This window comes from Dipodomys merriami, unplaced genomic scaffold, assembly GCF_024711535.1.
Source record: "Dipodomys merriami isolate MVZ:Mamm:240054 unplaced genomic scaffold, mDipMer1.0.p SCAF_114, whole genome shotgun sequence".
Lineage (NCBI taxonomy): Eukaryota > Metazoa > Chordata > Mammalia > Rodentia > Heteromyidae > Dipodomys > Dipodomys merriami.
The window spans coordinates 169,224-193,726 of record NW_027202427.1 but is presented as its reverse complement, the minus strand read 5'-3'; the positions used below and the strand labels follow the sequence as shown (position 1 = coordinate 193,726).

Sequence of the window (24,503 nt, the reverse complement as noted above, 5' to 3'; positions counted from 1 at the left end):
GGGCACTGTCCCTGAACTCTTCAGCTCAAGACAGGCGCTCTACCGCTTGAGATACAGCGCCACTTCCGGTTTTTTGGTGGTTAGTTGGAGATAAGAGTCTCATGGACTTTCTTGCCGGCAGTCCTCAGATCTCAGCCTCCTGAGTAGCTAGGATTATAGGCGTGAGCCACCGGTGCCCATCAGTCCCTGAACTTTTTGTTCAAAGGTAGTAAGTAGTCTACCACTTTGAGCCACAGCACAGCACCACTTCTGGTTTTCTGGTGGTTCATTGTACATGAGAGTCTCACAGATTTTCTGCTGGGGCTAGCTTTGAACATGCTTCCCAGATCTCAGCCTCTTGAATAGCTAGGATTACAGGTGTGAGTCACTGATGCCTCTTTTTTTTTTTTTCCTTAAACTATTTTCTTCTTAGGTCAAGAATCTTTTTGAGAAGCTGAGTCTAGCTACTCAGGAGGGTGAGATCTGAGGATCGCAGTTCAAAGCCAGTACAGGCAAGAAAGTCCATGAGACTCTTTTTTGGTTTTGGTTTTGGTTGGTCGTGGGGCTTGAACTCTGGGCTTGGGCGCTGTCCCTGCGCTCTTCAGCTCAAGGCGAACACTCTTTCGTTTGAGCCACAGCGCCTCTTCCATGAGACTCTTATCTCTAATTAACCTCCAGGAAACCAGAAGTGGCCCTGTGGCTCAAGTGGTAGAGCACTACCCTTGAGCTGAAGGACAGTGCTCAGGCCCAGAGTTCAAGACCCACAACCGACAAAATAAAAAAATCCCTTTGAGAATCTAATGAAAGTTATATATCTGTCTCCTGAGAATCACACACACACACACAATATTTCTTATTATTTAAAGTATTTGTAATATCTGAAGAAGTGCTTGGCCGAAGCCATTCTTCCTCACTCCTGTTAATATGGCCCTTGGTCTTCCTAGTCTTTCCCCCCCAAGACCCATGACACAGAAGCAGAGTAAAGATCAGCTTTATTATTGGCATAAAGGCAGGGAGGCGGTAACAGTGCCAGGCCCTTCTGCAGTCCGTGGGGTGGACACGTTGTCAGCCAGCACTGGTCCACTGGGCTGGCCCTCCCAGTGAAGCCCAGGATCCAGGTGCCTCTGGCTGTCAGCAGGGGGTAAGCAGACAAGCAGATGGCGAGGTATCGGATATATGGACTCCTCAGGGCTGATCTGGACCTGTGGTAGGGCTGGGGTTGGCAGGTGGTGGGGGCCGGGGCTGTATGTCCCTCGTGCGCATGTAGGACAGAAGCTGCTCAGGGATCTCAGCCAGCACATCCTTGGCCAGTCGGGCCATGCTTAGAACCTGGTTCCCCGATCGGTCAACATAGTCTCGGAATGGGACAAACTAGAACAGACATAGACAGGAAGCTGTGAGCCATGGCCAGGGGAAGGTGTAGCAGGGAGGTTTCTCCTTCAGGCCTTAACATCTCTTTCCAAGTATCGCACTATCCCTCTCCCCTCATCTTGGATGGTTTTCTGTATTTGTTTTATTCTTGCCCACTTTGTTTTCACCTTCTGTCCCTCCTCAGCTCACTCTAATTTGGCTTTGTGTAGTCCACTGAAATATTCCTGCTGATGTAATTGCATGTTGTTAAGCCAGAAGAGCAGACAAGAGTTTTTTGGTTTTTTTTTAAATCTTGCTGGACTTCTCTTTTGTCTTCCAGTACATTTCCACATAATCATGAACATATGCCACTCTTACTTATGCTCTTCTGATTTTCCTCCTACCTTCCCAGAAGCTCCCCTCCAGGAAGCAGACAGATTCCTTTAAAATGCGGGTCTGACAGTCTTGTTGACTCATGTCAAGTCCTTCAAGAGCACTGGCAAGGCTCCTTCCTCTAGCTCAGTAGATCCTGTTACCCAGCTTGGAGCCCCTGGGACTTCTCAGAGGCTGCTTCTCTGCCCATAAGACTTAGAACTCCTTCAGGACTCAGCTCAAATGTCACTTCCTCACACAGCCTTCCCTCATCTCCAAGCCAGATTCCCTACTATGGGCTGTATTTATAATGGCATTGGCTATTCCTCTGAGGGCAATTACCACCATCACAGCAAGTGTTTAGCTTGCTGATTGTCTATTACCTGTTGCCTCCACTAGAGGGCAGGGACCTTGGAGATCTATGCCATAGATCCACCAAAGCAGAAGCAACCTTGTCAAATGAATGCGGAAGGATGAGGAAAGTAAGGAAGGTGGCTGCTACTTAGCCTCCCCCTCCTCCCCATCAGGCCTACCTGAACAATGTCCCGCTCTGCGTAGCGCCCCCTGGAGGACACACGCACATCATCACCATCCAGTTCTTCCATTGCTGCAGGAAAGACACCCTTTGACTGACTCTGGCCAACCCCAGCCATCCCCCTTCCCTCTTAGCTGTCCTCCAGAGTCGCCATGGCAATGTCTACAACGACTTGCTTTATGGAATTATCAACATCATTACTAGTAAATCTGCCCTCCTAGAAACTTGACAAGGGGAAAGGACCAGTATCACGAGCCTTGGTTATGAAGAAGAAACGAGGCTGAGAAGGTTTGTGACTTAGCCAGGATCCCCTGACGTTTGAGGTGGACCTGAGTGCCCAGACCCCTCCTGTTCTCCCCAGTTCCCAGTCCTCTCCATTCTACTCACCCTCAAACATAGCTGGTCCCACACCGACAATAATGATGGACATGGGCAGCGAGGAGGCCTGTGGGAAGAGGGGAAGGACTGGGGTGAGCAGCCATAACGAGAGGGGCAATTTAGAATCCTCTCTGTGTGTCATGTGTACATCTTGTGAGTACGGTAGCTGGTTGTCTTTGTTCCAGACTATTCTCATTTATTTCTATTGCCAGTCCTGGGGCTTGAACTCTGGGCTTGGGCATTGTTCCTGAGCTTTTGTGCTCAAGACTAGCACTCTACCACTTGAACCCCAGCTCCTCTTCTGGCTTTTTGGAGGTTAAGTGTCTCACGGATTTTTCTGCCTGAGCTGGCTTTGAACCATGATTCTCGGATGTCAGCCTCTTGAGTAGCTAGGATTATAGGTATGAGCTACTAGCATGTAGGATGTGTATCTATTAAGCAACCTGGAAAGATATACAGTGTCTTCTAGAGCAGAAAAATTATTAGCTTTCCAGTGTAATTGTTAAAAGGTCTCCCAGTTGAACAAATGATAGACCTGCTTCTTGCCCATAATAAAAGGTCTGCCTTCTCTGAGCTCAGTGCTCCTCTCCTGTGATGCAGCCCTTGGAGAATCAGGGCAAATGCCAACACTCCAAAACAGCAGTTGGCACTTTGGCTGGGAAGGACCAGGCAGACAGCTCTCCATGGCCCTCAGTGTCCCTCCTGAGACTCACGCTGACGATGGCCTCTTTGGTCTGTGTCATGTCAGAGATGACTCCGTCTGTGATGATGAGCAGAACATAGTACTGGGAACCGTCAGAGATCTTGGCTGCTGACCTGCATGGAAGAACAAGATAGGGGCTAGCTGAAAGCCCTGGGGCCACAGGACACCTGAACCCCACAGCTTCCACAGCCAGCATATGGGCAGTGGGCAGACCTGGGGCCTCTGGAGTCCTTGCTGCTCCACCAGACCTACTATGGTAGGCACCGCAGACATGTAGGAGGGAAAAGCAAGCTCTCCTGCTGCTATTAACCCAAAGACCACAAAGAGCAGTGGGAAACGACCACAGGGAGCTGCACATGATGATGGGGAAGGTTTCTTGAAAGAAGGACATCTGAAGCTGGACACTGGCGTCCTCACCAGCTACCATGCCTGTAATCCTAGATGATCGGAGAATCAAGGTTCAAAACAGCCCAGGCAAGAAGTCTGTGAGACTCTTTATCTCCAGTTAACAAGCAAAAAGTCAAAGTGAAATTGTGGCTCAAGTGATAGATGACCAGCCTTGAGTGAAAAAGACAAGCAAAAGCGTGACATCTTGAGTTCAAAACCCAGTACCAGCTCTTACACGTGCTTGCGCATGTGAGTGCACATGTGCACACGTGCGCGCGCGCGCGCACACACACACACACACACAGACCACAGAACCTTTAATATGCATTTAAAGAAAACAAGCTAGAAAAGCAGTGGCAGACCTTGGTCTCCTGACTTCCTTCCGACCCCAAGACAGAGCATTTCCATCAGGGTTGACGATCCTACTGGACAGCACTCTCTGAAACCCTCAGGGCAATGATGAGTGCAGAACCATATTGTTCCGGCCCAGTGTACCCAGGGCCCAGGATGGGAGTTGTTCAGGATCCCTAGGGTCCTGCTCATGGATTCTGGCCCCATCCTCCTGGCCTAGAATTTTTTCTTGCAACTCACTCATTTCACAGACAGCCACTGTACACCTGCTGTGTGCCACACCAAGCTCAGTGCTGAGTATGTAGCAGGGGACAGATGCTTGCACACTAGGGAGTACTGAGGTTACAGCACAAGGCAATGAAGACTTGGAAAGTAAGTGGGGGTTAGCCAGGTGACTGGTGGGCAGAGTTATAGCAGGGATGGGAAGGTAAAGGAGAAAAATGTTCCAGAAAGATCCAGAGGTAAAAGCACGGAGAAGGTGTTGTAGGAGTCACATGAGGAACGGCAGAGGAGAGATGAACTTGGAGCAGTGGTGAGGGCCACTCCTGAGGTATTTGTCAGCTAGGGGATGTGGATATAAGGGAAAGGCTTGGGAGCATGGGAGGTCCACCTTAGGTTCCCCGTGGCTGCCACTGTGCTCTGGAAAGTCAGCTGAGGAGATGGTGACCAGTGTGGGGAAGCCAGGCTTGATTGCAGTGTAACAAAACCATAGAAGCTTGCGTGAGACAGTGGTCTAGTTTAATTCTCAGGGCTTCTCTATGAGATGGGAATCCTCTTTATTCCTGTTTGTGTATGTGTGTGTGTGTTTGTGTGTGTGTTGGTACTGGGGACACACTCAGGGCCTTGCATTGTTGTCTAGTTTTTTCATTCAAAGCTGGCGCTTTACATGTTGAGCCACAGCTCCACTTCTGGCTTTTGGTAGTTAATTAGAGATGTGAGTCTCTCAGATTTATCTGCCTGGGCTGTTTTTTAATCTCAATCTCAGCCTCCTGAGTAGCTAGAATTACAGATGTGAGCTACTGGCACCCAGTTTATTTCTTTTCTTTTCTTTTTTTTTTAAATCTTTTTATCTTTTTTTTTTTTTTTTCCCAGTCCTGGGGCTTGAACTCAGAGCCTGGGCACTGTCCCTGAGCATTTTTTTTTGGGGGGGGTCGTTCATGGGGCCTGAATTCTGGGACTTGGTGCTGTCCCTCAGCTCCTCAGCTCAAGGTGAGTGCTCTACCACTTGAGCCACAGCGCCACTTCTGATTTTCTGGTGGTTAATTGGAGATAAAGAGTCTCACAGACTTGTTACCTGGGCTGGCTTTGAACCTCAACCCTCAGATCTCAAGCCTCCTGAGTAGCTAGGATTATAAGCATGAGCCACAGCACCCTGCACCCTGACCTTTTTTACTCAAGGGTAGTACTCTACCATTTGAGCCACGACTCCACTTCTGACTTTTTTTTTGTCAGCCTGAGGCTTGAACTCAGGGCCTGGCACTATCCTTGAACTCTTTTGCTCAAGGTTAGCAGTCTACCACTTTGAGCCACAGTGCAACTTTCAGTTTTTTTATTTTGTTTTTGGTCAGTCATAAGGCTTGAACTCTGGGTCTGAGGGCTGTCCTTCAGCTCAAGGCTAGCGCTATACCACTTAAGCCACAGTGCCGCTTCCAGTTTCCTGGTGGTTAATTGGAGATAAGAGTCTCATGGACTCTCTTGCCCGGGCTGGCTTCAAACTGCAATCCTCAGATCTCAGCCTCCTGAGTAGCTAGGATTACCAGTGTGAGCCACTGGTACCTGGCTTTCATTAAAATGAGAAGACATTAAGTTCAGAGATATTAAGCAGCAGCTTCAGGGGTCAGTGAAGCCTGAGTTCAAAGCTGCTCAGTCAACAGAGACAAAAGCCTTGTTTCCACCGCGCTCCATACCTGGCCTGCTTTCTGGACTCTCCTACACTCCAATCAGATTCATGGTCTACTGACCTGCTGGTTCATGGCTCTGTGATTTATACAAGCCATTCCTTCTCCTGGTCTTCTGCGCCCTCCCTCCTCGGATGAAGTCAACTTACTGTAACCCAGCTGAGCAGCTCCATCCACAGCAGACTGGAGCCTTCCAGCCTGCGGAATACAGCCCTGTCCACAGAGGTGGGCTGTCTGCACCTCCTAGCGGGTTTTTACCTTGGGGGAAATGAAGGGGACACAAGGATAAATCCACTCCACTGCATGATCTCATAAGTGAAGCTAGGTGACTATAACTACGCTTAAAACACGTGACGGGGCTGGGAAGGTGGCTCAGTGGTAGAGTGCTTGCCTTGCATGCATGAGGCCCTGGGTTTGATTCCTCAGTACCACATAAGCAGAAAAAGCTGGAAGTGCCACTGTGGCTCAAGTGGTAGAGCACTACTAGCCTTGAGCTGAAGAGCAGAGGGACAGCACCTAGGCCCAGAGTTCAAGCCCGAAGACTGGCCAAAACAAAACAAAACAAACAAAAAAAACCATGTGGCTTAGTAGTAGAGTGCCTGCCTAGCATGCATGAAGCCTGGGTTCGATTCCTCAGAACCACATAAACAGAAAAAGCCAGAAGCAGAGCTGTGGCTCAAGTGGTGGTGCCCAGGCCCTGAGTTTAAGCCCCAGGACTGGCAAAAGATTTTTTTCTTCAACACAAGCAGTACTGGGTGCCAGTGGTTCATGCCTGTGATCCTACCTACTCAGGAAGGAGGTGGAGATCTGAGGATCACAGTTCAAAACCTGTCTGGGCAAAAGTCCGTGAAACTCATATCTCCAAATTAACCAGCCAGAGTGGGGCTATGACTCAAGTGGTAGAGCGCTAGCGTTGAGTGAAAAAGCTCAGGGACAGTGCCCACGCCCTAGAAGGGCGCGCGCACACGCACGTGAGTGCACATACACACAGTTCAGAGCAAACATAGATGCAATATGGGAAGAACATAAAATCTGCATGAGTTTGTAGGAGCAACTATGGAGACTTCAAAGATGTTGTTAGCCTAGCCGCTTTCTGTTGTGCCCCCAGTTCCCTCAGAGGGATGCAGTCTCCTGCCTTTGCTGATAGGCGACTTGCTAGAAAAGTCTGGGAAAAGCTGGCCTACAGAAGGTAATGATTTATTTATACTTCTGTCTTTGTGGCCTGCACCACGGCAGGAGCTCCCAAGGGCAGGAACCAGATCTGATTGATCTGTGTCTCCAGAGAACCAGCTTATAGCAGATGCCCTCTGAATAGTAACAGCTATAATAATAGTAACAGGAATAGCTAACAGTGCCTGGCTTAGGATGTGATAGGTTCTATTCTAAGTGCTGGACTTGTATTGACAAATCTTTACCACAATCTTTTTTTTTCCCCCTATGGATCATGGGGCTTGAACTTAGGACTTGGGTGCTGTCCCTGAGCCTCTCTGTGCTCAAGGCACAGGGCCATTTCTGGTTTTCTGGTAACTGGAGGTAAGAATCTCACAAATTTCCCTGCCTGGGTTGGCTTCATACGTTGACCCTCAGATCCCAGCCTCCTAAATAGCTAGGATTACAGGTATGAGCCACCAGCATTGGTTCTTACTACAATCTCATGATATAGATATTGTTTCTATTATTCTTACTTTACAAGGGAGTGAAGAAACAGGCACAGAGAGGTTGACTGTTGGCCAAAGCCACACAGCTAGTATATGATAGAACCTGTGCAATGATTTAATTTAGCTAGTTTAGCTCTAGAGCCCATACTCATGATACATATCCCTCACCAAATGTTTACTATATGAATAAATCAATCAGTACAGTTGTCAAAGATTAGGTTGTTTAAAATAGATGAAAGACATATATGATAAGTAGACAGACAGACAGATAAATAGATTTAAAACCAGGCACTAGTGGCTCACACCTATAATCCTAGCTATTCAGGAGGCTGAGATCTGAAGATCACTGTTTCAAGTCAGATGGGGTAGAGAAATTTGTGACATTCATTTTTTTTTTTTTGGTCGGTCGTGGGGCTTGAACTCTGGGCCTGGGTGCTGCCCCTCAGCTCTTCAGCTCAAGGGGAGCACTCTTGAGCCACCGCTTGAGCCACAGCACCACTTCCGGTTTTCTAGTGCTTTATTGGAGATAAGAGTCTCACGGATGTTCCTGCCTGGGCTGGCTTTGAACCACGATCCTCAGATCTCAGTCTCCTGAGTAGCTAGGATTACAGGCGTGAGCCACCTGCGCCTGGCTTGTGACATTCTTATGTCCAGTTAATTAGCAAGAACCTGGAACTGTAGCTATGGCTCAAGTGGTAAAGTGCAAGCCTTGAGAAAGAAAAGCCCAGGGGCTGGGAAGGTGGCTCAGTGATAGAGCGCTTGCCTCGCATGCATGAGGCCCTGGGTTTGATTCCTCAGTACCACATAAGCAAAAAGAAAAAAGCCGGAAGTGGCGCTGTGGCTCAAGTGGTAGAGCGCTAGCCTTGAGCTGAAGAGCTGAGGGACAGCGCCCAGGCCCAGAGTTCAGGCCCCATGACCAGACCCGCCCCCCACCCCCCCCAAAAAAGAAAGAAAAGCCCAGAGATAGTGCTCAGGTCTGGAGTTCAAGCCCCAGGACTGACACTGGTGTGTGTGCATGCACATGTGCATGTGTGCATACAAGTGTGTGCATATACACACACACAGCATGTTTAATAGCAATAGCAACCAAGAAAAAAAAAAAGCTCAGAAACCCAAATTAGTGAAAAAAAAAAAAAGTAGTGGGAAGGGTGGGGATGGGGAAAATAGAACAACAAAAAAGGATTATTCTGATTAAAATATTATATAATGCGTGTGTGAAATATCATGGTGAAAACCTGCATGGTTTCCAATGAGTGACAAGAAAGTGAACCAAGCTTGGGGTGACAGCAGGAGGGTGACTAGAGAGGGCAGACAAGGGAAATGTGGTCAAGGTGCTTTATGAACATGCGTGAAAATAAAATCAGGACACCTTTTCCCATGATCTTAACAAGGGGAGAAGGGGAAAGGAAGAGGGGCTGAGGTTGATATAGTGTATGTATGTATAGAAGTGTCACAGTGAAACCCGTATGTACAACGGAATAATAATATATAATTATTACATGATTATATACAATATAAACAAGTATATAATATATAATTATATTACATATAATGATATGTTTTATTTTTTTATTTATTTATTTTTTTATTTTTTATTTTTTAGTCCGGTCGTGGGGCCTGAACTCTGGGCCTGGGCGCTGTCCCTCAGCTCTTCAGCTCAAGGCTAGCGCTCTACCACTTGAGCCACAGCGTCACTTCCGGCTTTTTTCTTTTTTGCTTATGTGGTGCTGAGGAATTGAACCCAGGGCCTCATGCATGCAAGGCAAGTGCTCTACCACTGAGCCACCTTCCCAGCCCAATGATATGTTTTAATAATTATATATTATGTAATGAATAATAGTAAATAATAAATCAACAGTGACATGCTACATGCAGCCTGATGCATTTATGCTTGTGTAAGGAAAGCCTGTCAGGGATTCCATTTACATCCATAATCCCTTCAGTGGCTGTCAGAGTGACTTGGGGCTTGAACTCTGGGCCTGAGCCTAATCCTGGGCTTTTGTGCTTAAGGCTATTGCTCTCTGGACCACTGGATCCACAACTAAACTTCTGGCTTTTTTGTGTGGTTAATTGTTTCACTGCCTTTTCTGCCTGGTCTAGCTTTGAACCTTGATCCCCAGATCTAGCATTACAGGGGAAAATTTCATTGTTTACACTATTGCCAATCAGTTTCATAAAGAGAGGGAGAGAGAGAGAGAGAGAGAGAGAGAGAGAGAGAGAGAGAGAGAGAGAGAGAGAGAGAGAGAGTATGTGTGTGTGTGTGTGTGTGTGTGTGTGTTCACGTGCCAGTACTGGGGCTTGTATTTCACTTGGCTAGTGCTCTACCACTTGAGCCACACCACCACTTCTGGATTTTTGCTTGTTAATTGGTGATAATTGCTTCACAGATTTGTTTTCTTGGGCTGGCTTTGAACCGCAGCCCTCAGATCTTAACCTCCTGAGTAGCTAGGATTGCAGGTGTGAGCCAATGGTGCCCTCTTTTCTCTCTTATGTGAACTCAAGGCCATCTCAAGGCTGGGATGTGATTCCTAGTAGGCAGCTTTCGCACAGAATTAAGTACCAGAGCCTGGCTAAACCTGAGTTCACCCATAGGGATTTGACTGTCCTTTGGGGGTCAGTCCCTTGACTAATTTCCCCCAGCCCCCATACCTGGCCACCTGATTGATGACAGGAGCAAAGTAGGTAGGCCCGTAGAGTTGCACAGTGCGCAGGCTCTGGAAATAACTCTCCAGCACACCCTCGATGCCTGCACAGTTGGGGTCCTCATCATTGTTGTTCTGTCAAAGAAAAAATCCTGCCAAGCTGAGCCCAGGCAGGGTGTGCCCCAGAACACTCTGATCCCAGCTGACTCCTTCCTTTTCCCTCCCACGGTGCCCCCTCGACCCTCTCACAGCTTGCTGCCCTTGGTAGCCCGTGAAAGGTAAACCCATCCATCATGTTGGGTGGAGCCAGACCATACCAGGGGAAACTGGTGAGAGATCCTTCCCTCTGGGGGCAGCTTGGCCCCAAAGCCATAGGCTGGGAAGAGCTTGTCACTGTCATAGTCCTGGATGATCTCCCCCACTGCCTTGAGGGCCATGGCGTAGGCGCTGAGCTGGTAGGGACTCATGTAGTGCAGGGAGGTGGGCTGCAGGGGATTCCCTGTAGGGACACAGGAGCCCCGGCCTTGTGGTCACTTGATCACCCATGTGTCCATTCATCTTCTTATCCTTGTATGTATCCAGTCATCTATCCCTTTATCCACCCTCCACCTGTGTGTTTCCTCACTGTTGATCCTAACATCCATCTGCTCATTTATCCTTCTGTATACTCACCTGTCCCTCTATCTGTCCATCCACTTAGCCATTTATCTAAGTAGCTGACCATAAATCCATTTTTCAATCTACCCATCTGTCTGTTTATAGCTACATTCTCTTAAGAATTAACCCGTCCATCCACCACTCATCCTCCTTTTCTTTCCATCTTTATAATCACATCATTTTATCCAGTCAGCCATCCCTGTCCATTCCATTCATTCCCTTGCTTATCTGTTCTCACACTGGCCCAATTCTCTCTTTTTCTGTTGGTCTTGGGGCCTGAACTCTGGGCCTGGGCACTGTCCCTGAGCTCTTCAGCTCAAGGCAAGCGCTTTACCACCTGGCCCAGTTCTCTTGTCCACGGATCCATTCCTCTACCTACTGTTACTTCCTCAACTTAGAGTAGCTGTCTGTCTGCCAACACACCATCCATACATCTACTTATCAATCACTGACTCATCTCTCCACTCGGTTCCACTTACCCACTGCTTTTTCACCTCCTGTTCACTTACCCTCTCCTTCTACTCCATTCTCTCCCATAGCTACTCCTTTTTGCCTGACTTGATTTAACTATCTCCCCACTGTGTACTTCATAGTTTCCTTCCATCCTGGTGGGGCATTACATAAATGTAGCCTTCTTGAGGTGGTAAACCCTTATTCCCTGACAGGATTTCCTTAGGTCCCTTCTACCCATCCCCCCCACCTCTGCTCCCCTATCCATTACTCACCATTAGAAGCTGTGAAGTCAATAGCTACGGTGAAGTTCAGCTGTGTCCTGTTGGGGAAGGAGATGGGTTGAGTAGGGAGGGACCAGTTGCTATGACACCAGTATTTTTCAAACATGAACATGCATCCACACCACCTATCACTCATGCTAAATTGTAGCTTCTGATCCAGGCTGTCTAGGTGAACTGACACATTTCCCGAGTGACTCTGATGCTGTGGATGCACAGGCCACACTTGGAGCACGAATTAAAGCCGCTCTGTGACAAGTGCATTCTATGTGATTTAACCCTTTGTAGAGGCCTGCAGTAGTCATTCAAATCTCCATTTCTCATAGGAGAAAAAAGGAGGTTCAGGGAAGCAAAGTCTGCCTGCCCCCACAGTACCAAGCAAAAATATCCATTATAGTCTGCTTTGCTTTCCCTTTCTCTTGACCTCTCCTCCTTGTCTGCCTATAACTTTTTTTTTTAGTGCTAGGATTGAATCCAGGACCTTAAAGGTATTGAGCACATGCTCCATCATGGAGCTATATATACCCAGCTCCTAGCCATAACTTTTATCTGGGTGCCATTCAGGTTATTGGGACCAGCATTGAAGACCCTGGTCAGGCAGTTGTCTTCCCAGGGTGGGACTAGAAGGGATCTCTGCAAAGAGAATGAAGAGCGGTGACATTTTGCACTTTATACAACACCTTTGATAAATAAGAAAGCCTACCCAATTGCTGGTAGATCACGCCTGTCATTCTAGCAACTCAGAAAATCTGAGGATTGCAGTTCAAAGCACACATACACACACAGACACACACACACACACAGACACACACACAGACACACAGACACACAGACACACAGACACAGACACACAGACACACACACACACACACACACACACACACACACACACACACACACACACACGGAAAGCCCACTACTGGGCTGTCAGTTCTTGGTCTGTGACTAACCCTCCCTTGATGTAGTCCACAAAAGTGAATTCTGAGTCCACAGAGAAAGAGAGCAGCGTCACCTGTGGGACAGAAGAGGCAGCCCTGCCACTTTGGAAAGGGCATCAGAAGGGAGACATGAGGCCCAAGACTCCACCCCTGTGCCAGCCTGTCCTGCCATGTTCAGTTCTGGAAGGGGAAGCTGTCAGAAATGGATTTGGATTTGGAAAGTATATTACATTTGCAAATGCAACTTCAGGAATTTTTGTTTTTGTTGTTGTTTTGCCAGTCCTGAGGCTTGAACTCAGAGCCTGGTCGCTGTCCCTGAGCTCCTTTTGCTCAAGGCTAGCATTCTACCATTGAGCCACAGAGCCACTTCCAGCTTTTTCTGTGTATGTGGTGCTGAGGAATCGAACCCAGGGCTTCATGCATGCTAGGCAAGCACTCTACCACTAAGCCACATTCCCAGCCCCTCAGATTTTTTACTTTAATTCTATAAAAATTTTTCATAGGTGAAAATTAAAGAAAGAAAGAAAGAGAGAAAGAAAGGAAAAAGAAAAATGTCAACAGTGCCACCTGCTGCCCATCGCTACCACAGCCAAGTGCTCTGTGCCACTGTCTTCCCCTCCCCCCACGGTCATGTATGTCAGTGGGGCAGAAAGAGGACCAGGGAGCCCAGAGCTCCGGGGAGCACTCACGGTTCCCGAGTTGACATATTTCTTCTTCTTACATTTCTTCCGAGGATTAAGTACCTGAGTGGAGGAGGACAACAGCGATGGTGGGAAGCTGGAGTCCGAGCATCCTGGACGGGAGGACCGGGACAACTGGGCAGGGCTGGAGCTCTCACCTCATACACTGTGAACTGATTCTGGGCCTTGCTCAGCTCCCGGTAGCTGGTGGTGAACTCGCCAATGAAATCATGGCTGCAATGAGGCCAGAGGTGGGTGGATAAGCAGCAGTTGCTGCCAGTGTCAGGCCTGAATGCAACGTTTCCATCCCCCACCCCATCCACTTCCTGAGCTCCTAGGGTAGAGCTGGGACCATAAGAGGAAGAAAAGGGAGGAGAGACTGGATCAGCTGTCCCCAGCCCCAGGTATCTATCATCATCCTCTGCTCCCAAGGCATTTTGGGATTCCTTGTGAAGGACTGTGCCGCACTTACAGGGAGGTATCTGGGTTAAGTGCAGGAGAAGGGGATAGATGGGGCAATTCTACCTTCCATCTCGATCCCAGTCATACACGTCGATCTTCACTGTTCTGAAATACACAAGACAAACATAGGCCCAATGTGCACAGTAAATCCCAGAGACATCCCCCACCCACTCATCTAAACACTGGTCATCTTCCCGTCCATCACCCTGTCCATTTTTCAACCTTCCTCCTTCCGACTTTTTATTCATCGGTCTGGGCCTGTGCCCGTCTCCTCCTATTATTGCTATTGCCATCAGAACCATGATTCTTCTACCATGTACTGACTTTGGTATTCCATAGATTATCTCATTTAATTTAGCAATTTCACTATATAAGAGTAAGTACTATTAGTTATACTTTTGGATGAGGAGGCAGATATGGAAGAAAAAAAGGAGGAAAAAAGAAGAGGAAGAAAGGAGAAAGAGAAGAAAGAAGGAAGGAGGGAAGGAAGCACAGCCAAGGTAATGTGGCTAAGAGTGCATAGTTAATGATTGAGCTGATATTTATTTATTTGTCTATTTATTCATTTATTTGTCAGTGCTGGAGCTTGAACTCTGGGCCTGGGTGCTGTCCCTGAGCCTTTTGTGCTCAAGGCTAGTGCTCTACCTCTTTGAGCCACTGTTCCATTTCTGGTTTTCAGGTGGTTAATTGGAGATAAGAGTCTCACAGACTTTCCTGCCTAGTCTGGCTTCAAACTGAGAAGTTAGGTTGACAGGTGTGAGCCGCCAGTGCCCAGCTTCTAATGATCCTTTCACACTTCCATTCACATATGTCCAACCATTCTCCAGCTTCCCTGCCCATCTGACCACCCTTCCATGTATCTGCTCATTCACTTGTTCATCTACCCATTTCTTCACTCTAGGGCCCAGGAACCTCCCTTCTTTGCCGCTCTGGTCACTCTGGTCACTCTGCTCACTCAGCTGTTCTGAGACAGACCTGTCATAGTCTCCGTTGCACAGTGCCCGCACAGGGATGCTGAAGGGTTGCCACACGGGATTCAGTGTGTTCTTCACAACCTCTGTCTTGTGGCAGATGGTGAACCTGGAAGGGAGCAGGAGATTGGAACCTGCCTGGAGGTAGGACTGAGTTCAGAGATAGAGCCCAACCCTCATACAGATTTCCAAGATCCCCATGGCTAAGCATTGGCTGCATACGTAGCCTGCGGAGCACGGGGGCATGTGACTCACGTGCCATCCTCATTGCTCCTGTAGAACACAAGGAAGGGGTCTGATTTCCCAAAGAAATCCTTCTTGTCAAGCTTGTTTGCACACAGCTGCATGGTGGCAATGTCCTAGGGATGGAGAGGGAGTTTGTTGAAAGCCAGACTTCCCCCAGCCTTTTTTTTTTTTGGTCCAGTCATGGGGCCTGAACTCTGGGCCTGGGCGCTGTCCCTCAGCTCTTCAGCTCAAGGCGAGCACTCTACCACTTGAGCCACAGCACCACTTCGGGTTTTCTGGTGGTTTATTGGAGATAAAAGTCTCATGGACTGGGGCTGGGAAGGTGGCTCAGTGGTAGAGCGCTTGCCTTGCATGCATGAGGCCCTGGGTTCGATTCCTCAGCACCACATATGCAGGAAAAAAAAAAGCCGGAAGTGGCACTGTGGCTCAAGTGGTAGAGCGCTAGCCTTGAGGTGAAGAGCTGAGGGGAAAGTGCCCAGGCCCAGAGTTCAGGCCCATGACTGGACCCAAAAAAAAAAAAAAAGTCTCATGGACTTTCATGCCCAGGCTGGCTTTGAACCACGATCCTCAGATCTCAGCTTCCTGAGTAGCTAGGATGACAGGCTTGAGCCACCAGCACCCAGCTCTTCCCCAGCCTTTCTATGGTCCACTGAAGGGAGTCTGGGTGAGAGAAGGGAGCTCCTGGGTCTAGCATAGTGTGTGGCTCTTACTGACCCGACAGTTGCTAAGCTCCTCCGCAGTCAGCAGTATGGTCCCACACTTCTTGCCTGGTACACCCCTGGGCACAGAAAAGGCAGAAAAGAAGGGAAGTAGGCAACAAGGGTTGGGGCAGCCAATCTGGGGTTGGCTGAGCCCCTGGGACCCTTTGCTCTTTATTGACAGTTCCCTATGTGGGTCCCCCTGTACCGGTGGAGAAAGGCCGTGTGTTGACTTGGGAGGGGCCTGCTGTGGAGCTAGGCTAGCCTAGAGGAAATCTCCGAAGAGTAGTGGGACAAAGGCAATTTAGAATGAATTTTATGATTTTTCAAGCTGTCTGACCCTCAGCAAGGTACTGTTTTTCTCCTCCATGGAATGGGAATAAAGACCACTGTGAAAGGTTGTGGAGAATCTGAATGAATGCTTAGAAGAAAGAGCAACTGTAAGCATTATAGATAGGGACGTGTGTATCCTTCGTAGCAGACCCTGTCACCTACACAGTTTCCAGCTCTGTCAGCCCTCGGAGGGCTTCCTGGAGGAAGTGGAATGTCAAAGCCAGGAAGCCAGAGGCATGTGACGTAGTCCTCTGAAGAAGGGAGAGGAATTTCTGTTCTGAGCCAAGGCAAAAGGCTGGTTTGCTAGGTCAGCGCTTCTGTGCTTTCTGAAGACCATGAACAGTTTATTTGTTTGTTTATTTATTTATTTAGGCTAGGAGCCAAAGATGGTGGTACGTGCCTGTAATCTCAGGACTTTGGACATTGAAGCAGGTAGATCAGAAGTTCAAGGCCAACCTGGGCTATATAATGAGATACTATCTCAACAAAACATGCCAATATATACACAAAAGAGGGACATGTGCTTAAACCATGTACTTAAACAGTGTTTATAAGGATAGTTTCACCTTCCCTAAGGACCTTGTTGATAAAAGCCTCCTATATGTCTGGCACTGGTGGCTCATACCTGTAATTCTAGCTACTCAGGAGGCTGAGATCTAAGGTTTGAGGCTCAAAGCCAGCCCAAGCAGAAAAGCCCCTGAGACTCTTATCTCCAACTAACCACCAGAAAACCAGAAGTGGTGCTGTGACTCAAAGTGGTAGAGCACTAGCCTTCAGGAAAACATGCTTAGGAACAGTGCCGAAGCCCTGAGTTCAAGTCCCATCACCAACAAATATAGCCAGAAGAGGAGTTGTGGTTCAAGTGGTAGAGAACCAGCCTTGAGCCAAAAACTTTGTTGTTGTTGTTGGTCAGTCGTGAGACTTGAACTCTGGCCCTGAGCATTGTCCCTGAGCCATTTAGCTCAAGGCTAGCGCTCTATCACTTGAACAACAGTGCCACTTCTGGTTTTCTGGTGGTTTATTGGAGCTAAGAGTCCCACAGACTCCTGCCAGGGCTGGCTTTGGACCTCGATCCACACATCTCAAGTCTCCTGAGTAGCTAAGATTACAGGTGTGAGCCACTGGTGCCCAGCTCAAAAAACTTAAAAAACAAATTCTGATTTCTATGTGGATCCAAAGTGTGACAGAGAGAGAAAGCCAGGTCAGGAGGGTGCTAGGTTCTAGTCCATGGAGCTTATATGCAATGTGGTATGTGATGTGATGTGATGTGATGATGTGATGTGTGTGTGTGTGTGTGTGTGTGTGTGTGTGTATGTGTGTGTGTGTGTGTGTGTGTGTGTAGTACTCGGCATTGAAGCCAAGGTCTTACACATACTAGGCAAGTGTTGAACTGCTTGAGCTATACCCCCAGACCCTGATATGAATTCTCCCCTCACTTTTTTTTTTGGCCATGGGGCTTGAACTCAGGGTCTGCGCATTGTCCCTGAGCTCTTTTGCTCAAGGCTAGCACTCTACCCCTTTGAACCACAACTCTACTTCCTGGTTTTTTGGTGGTTAATTGGAGATAAGAGTCTCACAGACTTTCCTGCCCTTGCTGGCTTTGAACCTCGGTCCTCAGATCTCAGCCTCCTGAGTAGCTAGGATTTACATGCATGCGCCACCGGTGCCAGACCAGCTTTCCCCAGTTTTAAAGTGAGTACTGAATTATTTCCTTGGCATCTTCAAATCCTGAGTCTCTGAACCTTAATAAGAGAGAATAGGATGCAGATAGGAACAGGGGCTATTCAGCTGTATAGTAAACTAACCAATTGCCGACCCATGGCCAGGTTATTTATGGTTCTTTAGCTCCCTTTTGTTCTCCTCCACACCCCCATGAACTGCAGTCAGCGATACAAGAACTACATCCGTGCATCCTGCCTCTGCTCAGGCCCTCCTTCACTATGATGTGGGGAGAACCTCAGCCCTAGCTAGATCCAACTTTCCACCTCACCTCTATGGCCCACATGCTGCTGAACATAGCCAGAGAAAACACGCAATCATGGGAACTGGCCTTGCTTTCAAACGCATGGCAATAAACCTCTGAAGCTCCTGCATGCTGCCTGGTAACCACCCTGCTGCTCATCCCACGGCCTCTCCCTCTCCAGATGTGCTACATGGCAATTTCACTCCTCCCTCCACCCTCAGTCAGCTAGTGACCTTGTTTCCTTCTCCCTGACAAACTGCAGCAACCAGAAGAGAAAGTCCACCCACCACCACCCTTACGTCTGTGCCTTCCCATTGCTGCTATAAAAGAAGTGCCCATGTGCCTCTCTACCCCTCTGCTGGGTACCACATTCCACACTGGCTTGCCTGCGCAAAGACATCACACCAGCAACAGTCCTGTCTCTCTTAAGTATTTCATCAGGTTTTCAGTTTCTACTCACCAGCATGTAAATGTGCTATGTTTTTTTCTCCTAAAAAAATTACAAGGGCTGGGAAGGAGGCTCAGTGGTAGAGTGCTTGTCTAGCATGCATGAAGCCCTGGGTTCCATTCCTCATTGCCACATACGCAGAAAAAGCTGGAAGTGGTGCTCTGGCTCAAGTGGTAGAGTGCTAGCCTTGAGCAAAAAGAAGCTCAGGGACAGTGCTCAGGCCCTGAATTCAAGCCCCAGGACTGGCAAAAGAAGAAAAAAAAAAAAGCAAACTGGAAGCCCATGGCTCATGCCTAGCTACTCTGGAAACTGAGATCTGATGATGATTGAGGTGTTAAGCCAGCCTAGGAAGAAAAGTTCAAGAGACTCCATCTCTAACTAATTAGCAAAATGCCAGACTGAGTGTTCAAGTGGTAAAGTGCCAGCAAAAAAGCTGGGAGGTTATTTATGTATCTATCTATCACCTATGTGTTGCTGTCTTGAGATTGAACCCACAGCCTTGTACATGGTAAACGTGTGCTCTAACACTGAGCTACATCTCTATGACTTTCTTTTTTTTTTTTTTTTTTTGTCGGTCATGGGGCTTTGAACTCTGGGCTGGGCACTGTCCCTCAGCTCTTCAGCTCAAAGCGAGCGCTCTACCACTTGAGCTACAGCGCCACTTCCGGTTTTCTGGTGGTTTATTAGAGATAGGAGTCTCACAGTCTTTCCTGCCCGGGCTGGCTTTGAACCACGATCCTCAGATCTCAGCCTCCTGAGTAGCTAGGGTTACAGGCGTGAGCCACCAGCGCCTGGCTATGACTTCCTTTTGAGACGGTGTCTTACTCTGTAGCCTGGCTGGCTCAACGTTACCATCACTCTTGTCCCTGCAATGTTGCAGTGTGGCGATATGGTCGTTTTTGTGAGTGGGTGATCTTTTGTACAGTAATTGCTATCATGACTGATAGGAAAAATATCTTCAGCTTTGCAAGAAGTTAAATGTAAAACTCCCACACTTGTTCAGCAGTATGTGTTTGTTAGAAAATAACAACAAAAAAGCACTAATAATAGTTGTTTCCTTTAAGAAGATAACAAGAAAGAACAAGTTTCTTGGCCTCAGAAAAATACCTTAGCATCTACATCTCATGTATCTTATTGTTTATTTGATAGGTCCCTTTGATACCTGACAGAACATAAGAAATTCAACATGTCAGACTGAACTGCTGAGTCCTTCCAACTGGCTCTTCCGTTGTGTGTGTGTGTGTGTGTGTGTGTGTGTGTGTGTGTGTGTGTGTGTGTGTGTGTGTGTGTGTGTGTGTGTGTGTGTGTGTGTGTGTGTGTGTGTGTGTGTGTGTGTGTGTGTGTGTGTGTGTGTGTGTGTGTGTGTGTGTGTGTGTGTGTGTGTGTGTGTGTGTCAATACTGAAGTTTGCCTGGGTATTATCCCTGAGTTTTTTGTTTTGTTTTATTTTGTCTTGTTTGCTTAAAGCTGGTGCTCTACCACTTGGCCCACAATTCCACTTTTGGTGGTTATTTAGAGATAACAGTCTCATGCCAGAGCTGGTTTTGAACTAGGATGCTCAACTCTCAGCCTCCTGAAGTAGCTAGGATTTCAGGATTGAGCCTGTAAGACCATTTGGACTGGTGGCACGATTCTCTCTTTCCTGTTGCTCAGGCCAAAGGCCTTGACCTCTTCAGCAACTTCTCTATTTATCTCCACTCATTCACTCTGTCAGGAATCTGTCAGCTCCTCCAAAATATATCCAGAAACTGACCACTTCTTCCCTCTTTCACAGCTAGCTAGCTGTACAGTGGCAGTGGATAATAACCTTTTTTGTAGACTCAGAATTGAGCTCAGAGCCTTCTGATTGCTAGGCAAGTGCTTTATCATTCGAGCCACCCGCTCTACTCCTTTGGCTTTTGTTTTCAGATAGGGTCAGATCTGTTGTAGATCAAGATGCTTCTACCTTCACCTCCTAGATAGCTGACCATAGGCATATTCCATCACACTGGCTGGTTTGGGATAAGGTCTCAATAACTTTTGCCAGGATTGTCTAGGAACCTCAATGCTCCTGTCTCCTGTCCCAGCCTTCCAATTAGTTGGGATTACAAATAAGCACCAACATTCCAGAGTATATTAACCTTCTAATTTCTCCCTGCTTCTACCTTGTTCTCTCCCCCAGCAGTCAGTATGGTCACGCTTCTGCTCAGACCCCTGCTGTGACCCCCAGCAGAGTTAAAGCTCAAGTCCTAAAGGCTATAAGGCCCTAACTGGTCATTCTCCAACCTCACCCTCCTGCCTTCACCCCTCCAGCCACACTTGTCTCCCTACCACATGAGCCAGACTTTGCACTCTCATTGTCCTGTACCTTGTTCCTCCACCCTGGGTAAAGCCAGCCTCTGAGGGCTTCTTGACCATCCTGTCAAGTATTGCATGAGCTCCTGGAGAGGTGTGTGTGTGTGTGTGTGTGTGTGTGTGTGTGTGTGTGTGTGTGTGTGTGTGTGTGTGTGTGTGTGTGTGTGTGTGTGTGTGTGTGTGTGTGTGTGTGTGTGTGTGTGTGTGTGTGTATGTGTGTGTGTGTGTGTGTGTGTTGGGGGGACTCCACCCTTGAACCTGGGCTGACATTGAATATGTGCTCAGTACAGGTGGTAGAATAGGTGAATCCCTAGTGCCTGGAACAGGTGTCTAGAACTGGTTGATATGTGGTTGTGAGGAATGTAATGGCGATGCCAGAGGATTTGGTTTAGTTCCTCAAAGCTTCCGGAGTGACCTGGAAGGTTCCTTGAGACTTAAGGAAGAGTGAAGAGAGAAGGGGACCTGCCAAACCTGAAGTGACTTTGAGCAGAGCCTAGAGATCTTTCTCCAGTGGTGCTGGGCCATGGGGAAGTCTCCTGATCAGTGCCAGTCCCGGCCACCACTGACCCTGTACAGCACCATCTTTGGGAAGGAAAGTCTGGGAGGGGTTCCCGTCCCTCCCCGCATCCCTTCCCTTTCAGCTCACGTGAGGGGTCGCTCTACACGGCTGCCTTGGCCTCCGATCACCTCTCCTAGGGCTAGGAACGCCTGTCCCAGGAAATCCTGCTCCAGGACACAGTCAGTGAGGTCTGGGGCAGGGATAGAGGAAGGCCCAGCCCAACCCTCCTTGGCCCTGCAGCCCCTGGCTGTAGTTGGGGTAATTCTGAGACTCAGAACACTGCCAGCGCCACTGCCCTGTCCACAGGCCAGCTCTGCTTCTTGGTCTCACCATACTGTCCCACGCCCACATCGGCCCCCTTCATTCAGCCTCACCTTCTGCAGGTCCAGCGGAGGCCGCCGAGAAGGAAGAGAAGCAATAAGGAAGGGGTGCAAGCAGAAGAACTGGGCAGGAGCAGGCTGGGTGGGGCTGGGGGCTGAAGAGGGGGCGGGGTGGGAGGAGCTCTGGGAAGGTTGTGGGGTTCACCTGAGCGCCTTCGTGGGCCAGAAGGGGCCCGCTTGCTTACCGGTTTGGAGATGTTGGTTTTGGAATCCACATTGTACCTGGGGAGAGAGTCGAACCAGCGTGGGAGAGGGGCGGGGAAGGGGCCAGGCTCTGCATCTGTGGGGAGGGGCAGCCTTGGGCTTCCGAGGGTGAGCACCTGCTGGGGACTGGACTCTGGTCGGGAGCGAGGCTCACCTGGGCGTGGGGTGGGGCTAGGCCTAAGTGGGCTCTTTTCTGATTGGGGCCCAGCTGGGCTTGGGGGCGGGGCCACGGGAACCCGGGGCCGATCCAGGTCGGGGGCGGGGCCAAGCCTGACTTCTGGGCGGGGCCTCACACATCGAAGCGCAGATTCTGCTTCTCCTCAAAGAAATAGTCCAGGACGAATTTGCGCACGAAGTCTGGGTTGAGCGTGTTGTCAATCACCTCGGTCCGTCCGAACTGGGGGTGGGGGTGTGGAGAGTCGGCCCGGGGCGTGCGGCGGGCCCGGGCAGGGCAGGGGGTCTCGCACTCACCTCCCGCCACTCCTGGCTGGCCCGGCTCTGAGTGTAAAGCACCACCACTGCGGCGGGAGCGGGGCGGGGGGGGGGGGGCGTCAGGGCGGCGGCACCCCGCGCCGCGCCCGCCGGCCCTCGGGTCGCGTCCCGACCCCACTCCCCTCCCGGCCCCCGCGGCCGCTTACTGGGGTCAGACTTGGAGAAGGTGTCCAGGTCTAGCAGGCTCCTAGGGGGAAAGCGACGCCGAGCGCGGTCGTTCTGGGGACTTGGGGCTCCGATCGCGCCCCCTCACCCCCCCCCCCCACCGTGTGTGGGGTGTCCCGCAGTGCCGGCACCCGGACAGCGCCGGAAACCTCGCCCAGACCCGGGCCGCCTCCACCCCTCTGCGTCCCGATGCCCGTGTGCCCCCCTGGGGCCCCGCAGGGGGGCTCGCTCCAAACTTCATCGTCCTGGGACTCAGCTCGGCCCCCCCATCCCCGGCCCCGCGACCCGCTCCTGGGGCTGCAGACCCGCCCTGGAGCCCCTCTTGCAGGGCGGGGCTGCCCCTGGAGACCCCCCCATCCCGCCAGCAAGCGACCGGGTCTTCCGCGCCGGCCCCCCCTCGGGTCTAGTCCCCCCCCAGTCTGCAGACCCCCCCCAGCACGGCCCCCCCTCGGGTCTAGTTCCCCCCCATCCGCAGACCCCCCCCAGCGCGGCCCGGCCCCCCCTCAGGTCTAGTTCCCCCCCCATCCGCAGACCCCCCCAGCGCGGCCCGGCCCCCCCTCGGGTCTAGTCCCCCCCCATCCGCAGACCCCCCCAGCGCGGCCCGGCCCCCCCTCGGGTCTAGTCCCCCCCCATCCGCAGACCCCCCCAGCGCGGCCCGGCCCCCCTCGGGTCTAGTTCCCCCTCCCCCGTCCGCAGACCCCCCCAGCGCGGCCCGCTCACCGGCAGGACACGGTGATTTCAATCTTGGTGGCCGGGACGCTGCGCTCCGAGGCTCCGCCGAGAGACATGGTCGGTGGAGTGGCTGACGCGGCGGGGGGCTGCGCGTGTCCGGCCGCCCGCGTCCCCGGCCGCCCGGGCTAGGGGCGGCCCGTGCGCGGCGGCGGCGGCGGCGGCTGCTCCTCCAGCCCTGGCGGCTTCCTCCGCTCGCGCCCCGACTGTGGCTGAGGCTGTGTGGCCGGCGGCGGCGGCTCCAGATGGCAGCACGGCCCCGCCCGGCCCCACGGGCGGCCCCCGCCCCACGGGAGCGGGCGGGAGCCAGCGGGGGAACCCTACCCGGACCGGACCCCGACTCTGACCGGCACCGGGAGCCGGGCTTCGGTCAGGGCAGGAATGCACGCCTCGGAACTAGCCCTGGTGCTGAAATACCCGGCGGAGGCTGGGGTCGGAGCCTCTAGAGCCTGCCTCCCTATCAGTCTCTTCCCATTTCTGGTTTACCTGGGTCTCCAAAAAGAAGTTACATTTGTTCTTAGTCCCAGCAACAACTGTGTGACCTTGGGCAAGTTTCTCAGTATCCCTGGGCAATGACAGCCCCTACTTGGGAGATCTGTAAGATCTCCAGCAATCTAAGAATAGGAAAATAAATCCATGGTAGCTGTTGAAGAACCTGCTCATGCTTTTGAAGACTTTTTGTGTTTACCAGCATGGGGGCTTGAACTCGGGACCCTGATCCTCAGTCTTTTCTGCTTAAGGCTGACTGCTCTACCACTTGAGCCACATCTCTCTTTCTGGCTTTTTGACAGTTAGCTGGAGATGTCTGAGTTATTCGTTTGCCCTGGCTGGCTTCAACTCTCAGCCTTCTGAGACTAGGATTACAGGCATGAGCCACCAGGGCTCAGCCTCCTCTGAAGCCTTTGACATCCACTATGCAGTGTGCTCACACTGCAGTACGAAGGCTTCTGGCCCTTTCCTCCACATGTGCACCAACTACTGCTTCCCAAATCCAGAGGCCAGGCCCTCCACCACAGGGAGAGCAGGGGCTGCAGGCTCCTACACGAGGTCCATGCTGCCTCAGACATTGTTAGAGATGAAGTTTCTTAATCTGAGCAAATGAAGATCCCAGGTGGCCCTGGAATCACAGCCATAGGTGATGAGGGCCCACTGAGTTTGGGGACCCTTCTCCCACTTTGGCTTCAGGCATCCATGGCCACCTTCAAGTGTTGAAGGACAAAGCTGACTCTAATGACTTTCCTATTCCAGGTCTCTCCTATCC

At 50.4% G+C, this 24,503-nt stretch overlaps 1 protein-coding gene across 1 annotated transcript; it reads right to left on the bottom strand.

Annotated features, from left to right (window-relative positions):
- Window positions 1-972: 972 nt before the first annotated feature.
- LOC138822667 (copine-9) lies at window positions 973-23,426 on the bottom strand. The gene is made up of 20 exons (XM_070015448.1): window positions 23,234-23,426; window positions 22,495-22,535; window positions 22,328-22,374; window positions 22,150-22,253; window positions 21,838-21,874; window positions 21,360-21,439; window positions 15,653-15,716; window positions 14,948-15,051; window positions 14,697-14,801; window positions 13,785-13,826; window positions 13,418-13,493; window positions 13,269-13,322; window positions 12,592-12,653; window positions 11,636-11,682; window positions 10,571-10,752; window positions 10,261-10,388; window positions 3,328-3,430; window positions 2,624-2,681; window positions 2,235-2,308; window positions 973-1,350 (listed from the first exon to the last, which is right to left on the bottom strand). Exons 1-20 carry the CDS (start codon window positions 23,299-23,301, stop codon window positions 1,165-1,167), a joined length of 1,662 nt encoding a protein of 553 aa, XP_069871549.1. The 5' UTR covers window positions 23,302-23,426; the 3' UTR covers window positions 973-1,164.
- Window positions 23,427-24,503: the final 1,077 nt, after the last annotated feature.

Excerpts from the sequence above, each read along its gene's own strand:
- LOC138822667 (XM_070015448.1), bottom strand. The coding sequence starts at position 23,301 with ATGTCTCTCGGCGGAGCCTCGGAGCGCAGCGTCCCGGCCACCAAGATT. Across the intron at positions 21,440-21,837 it reads AAACCAACATCTCCAAACCG|CAGGATTTCCTGGGACAGGC; the intron begins GTAAGCAAGCGG and ends TGTGTCCTGGAG. Across the intron at positions 14,802-14,947 it reads AGGAGCAATGAGGATGGCAC|GTTCACCATCTGCCACAAGA; the intron begins GTGAGTCACATG and ends GCTCCCTTCCAG.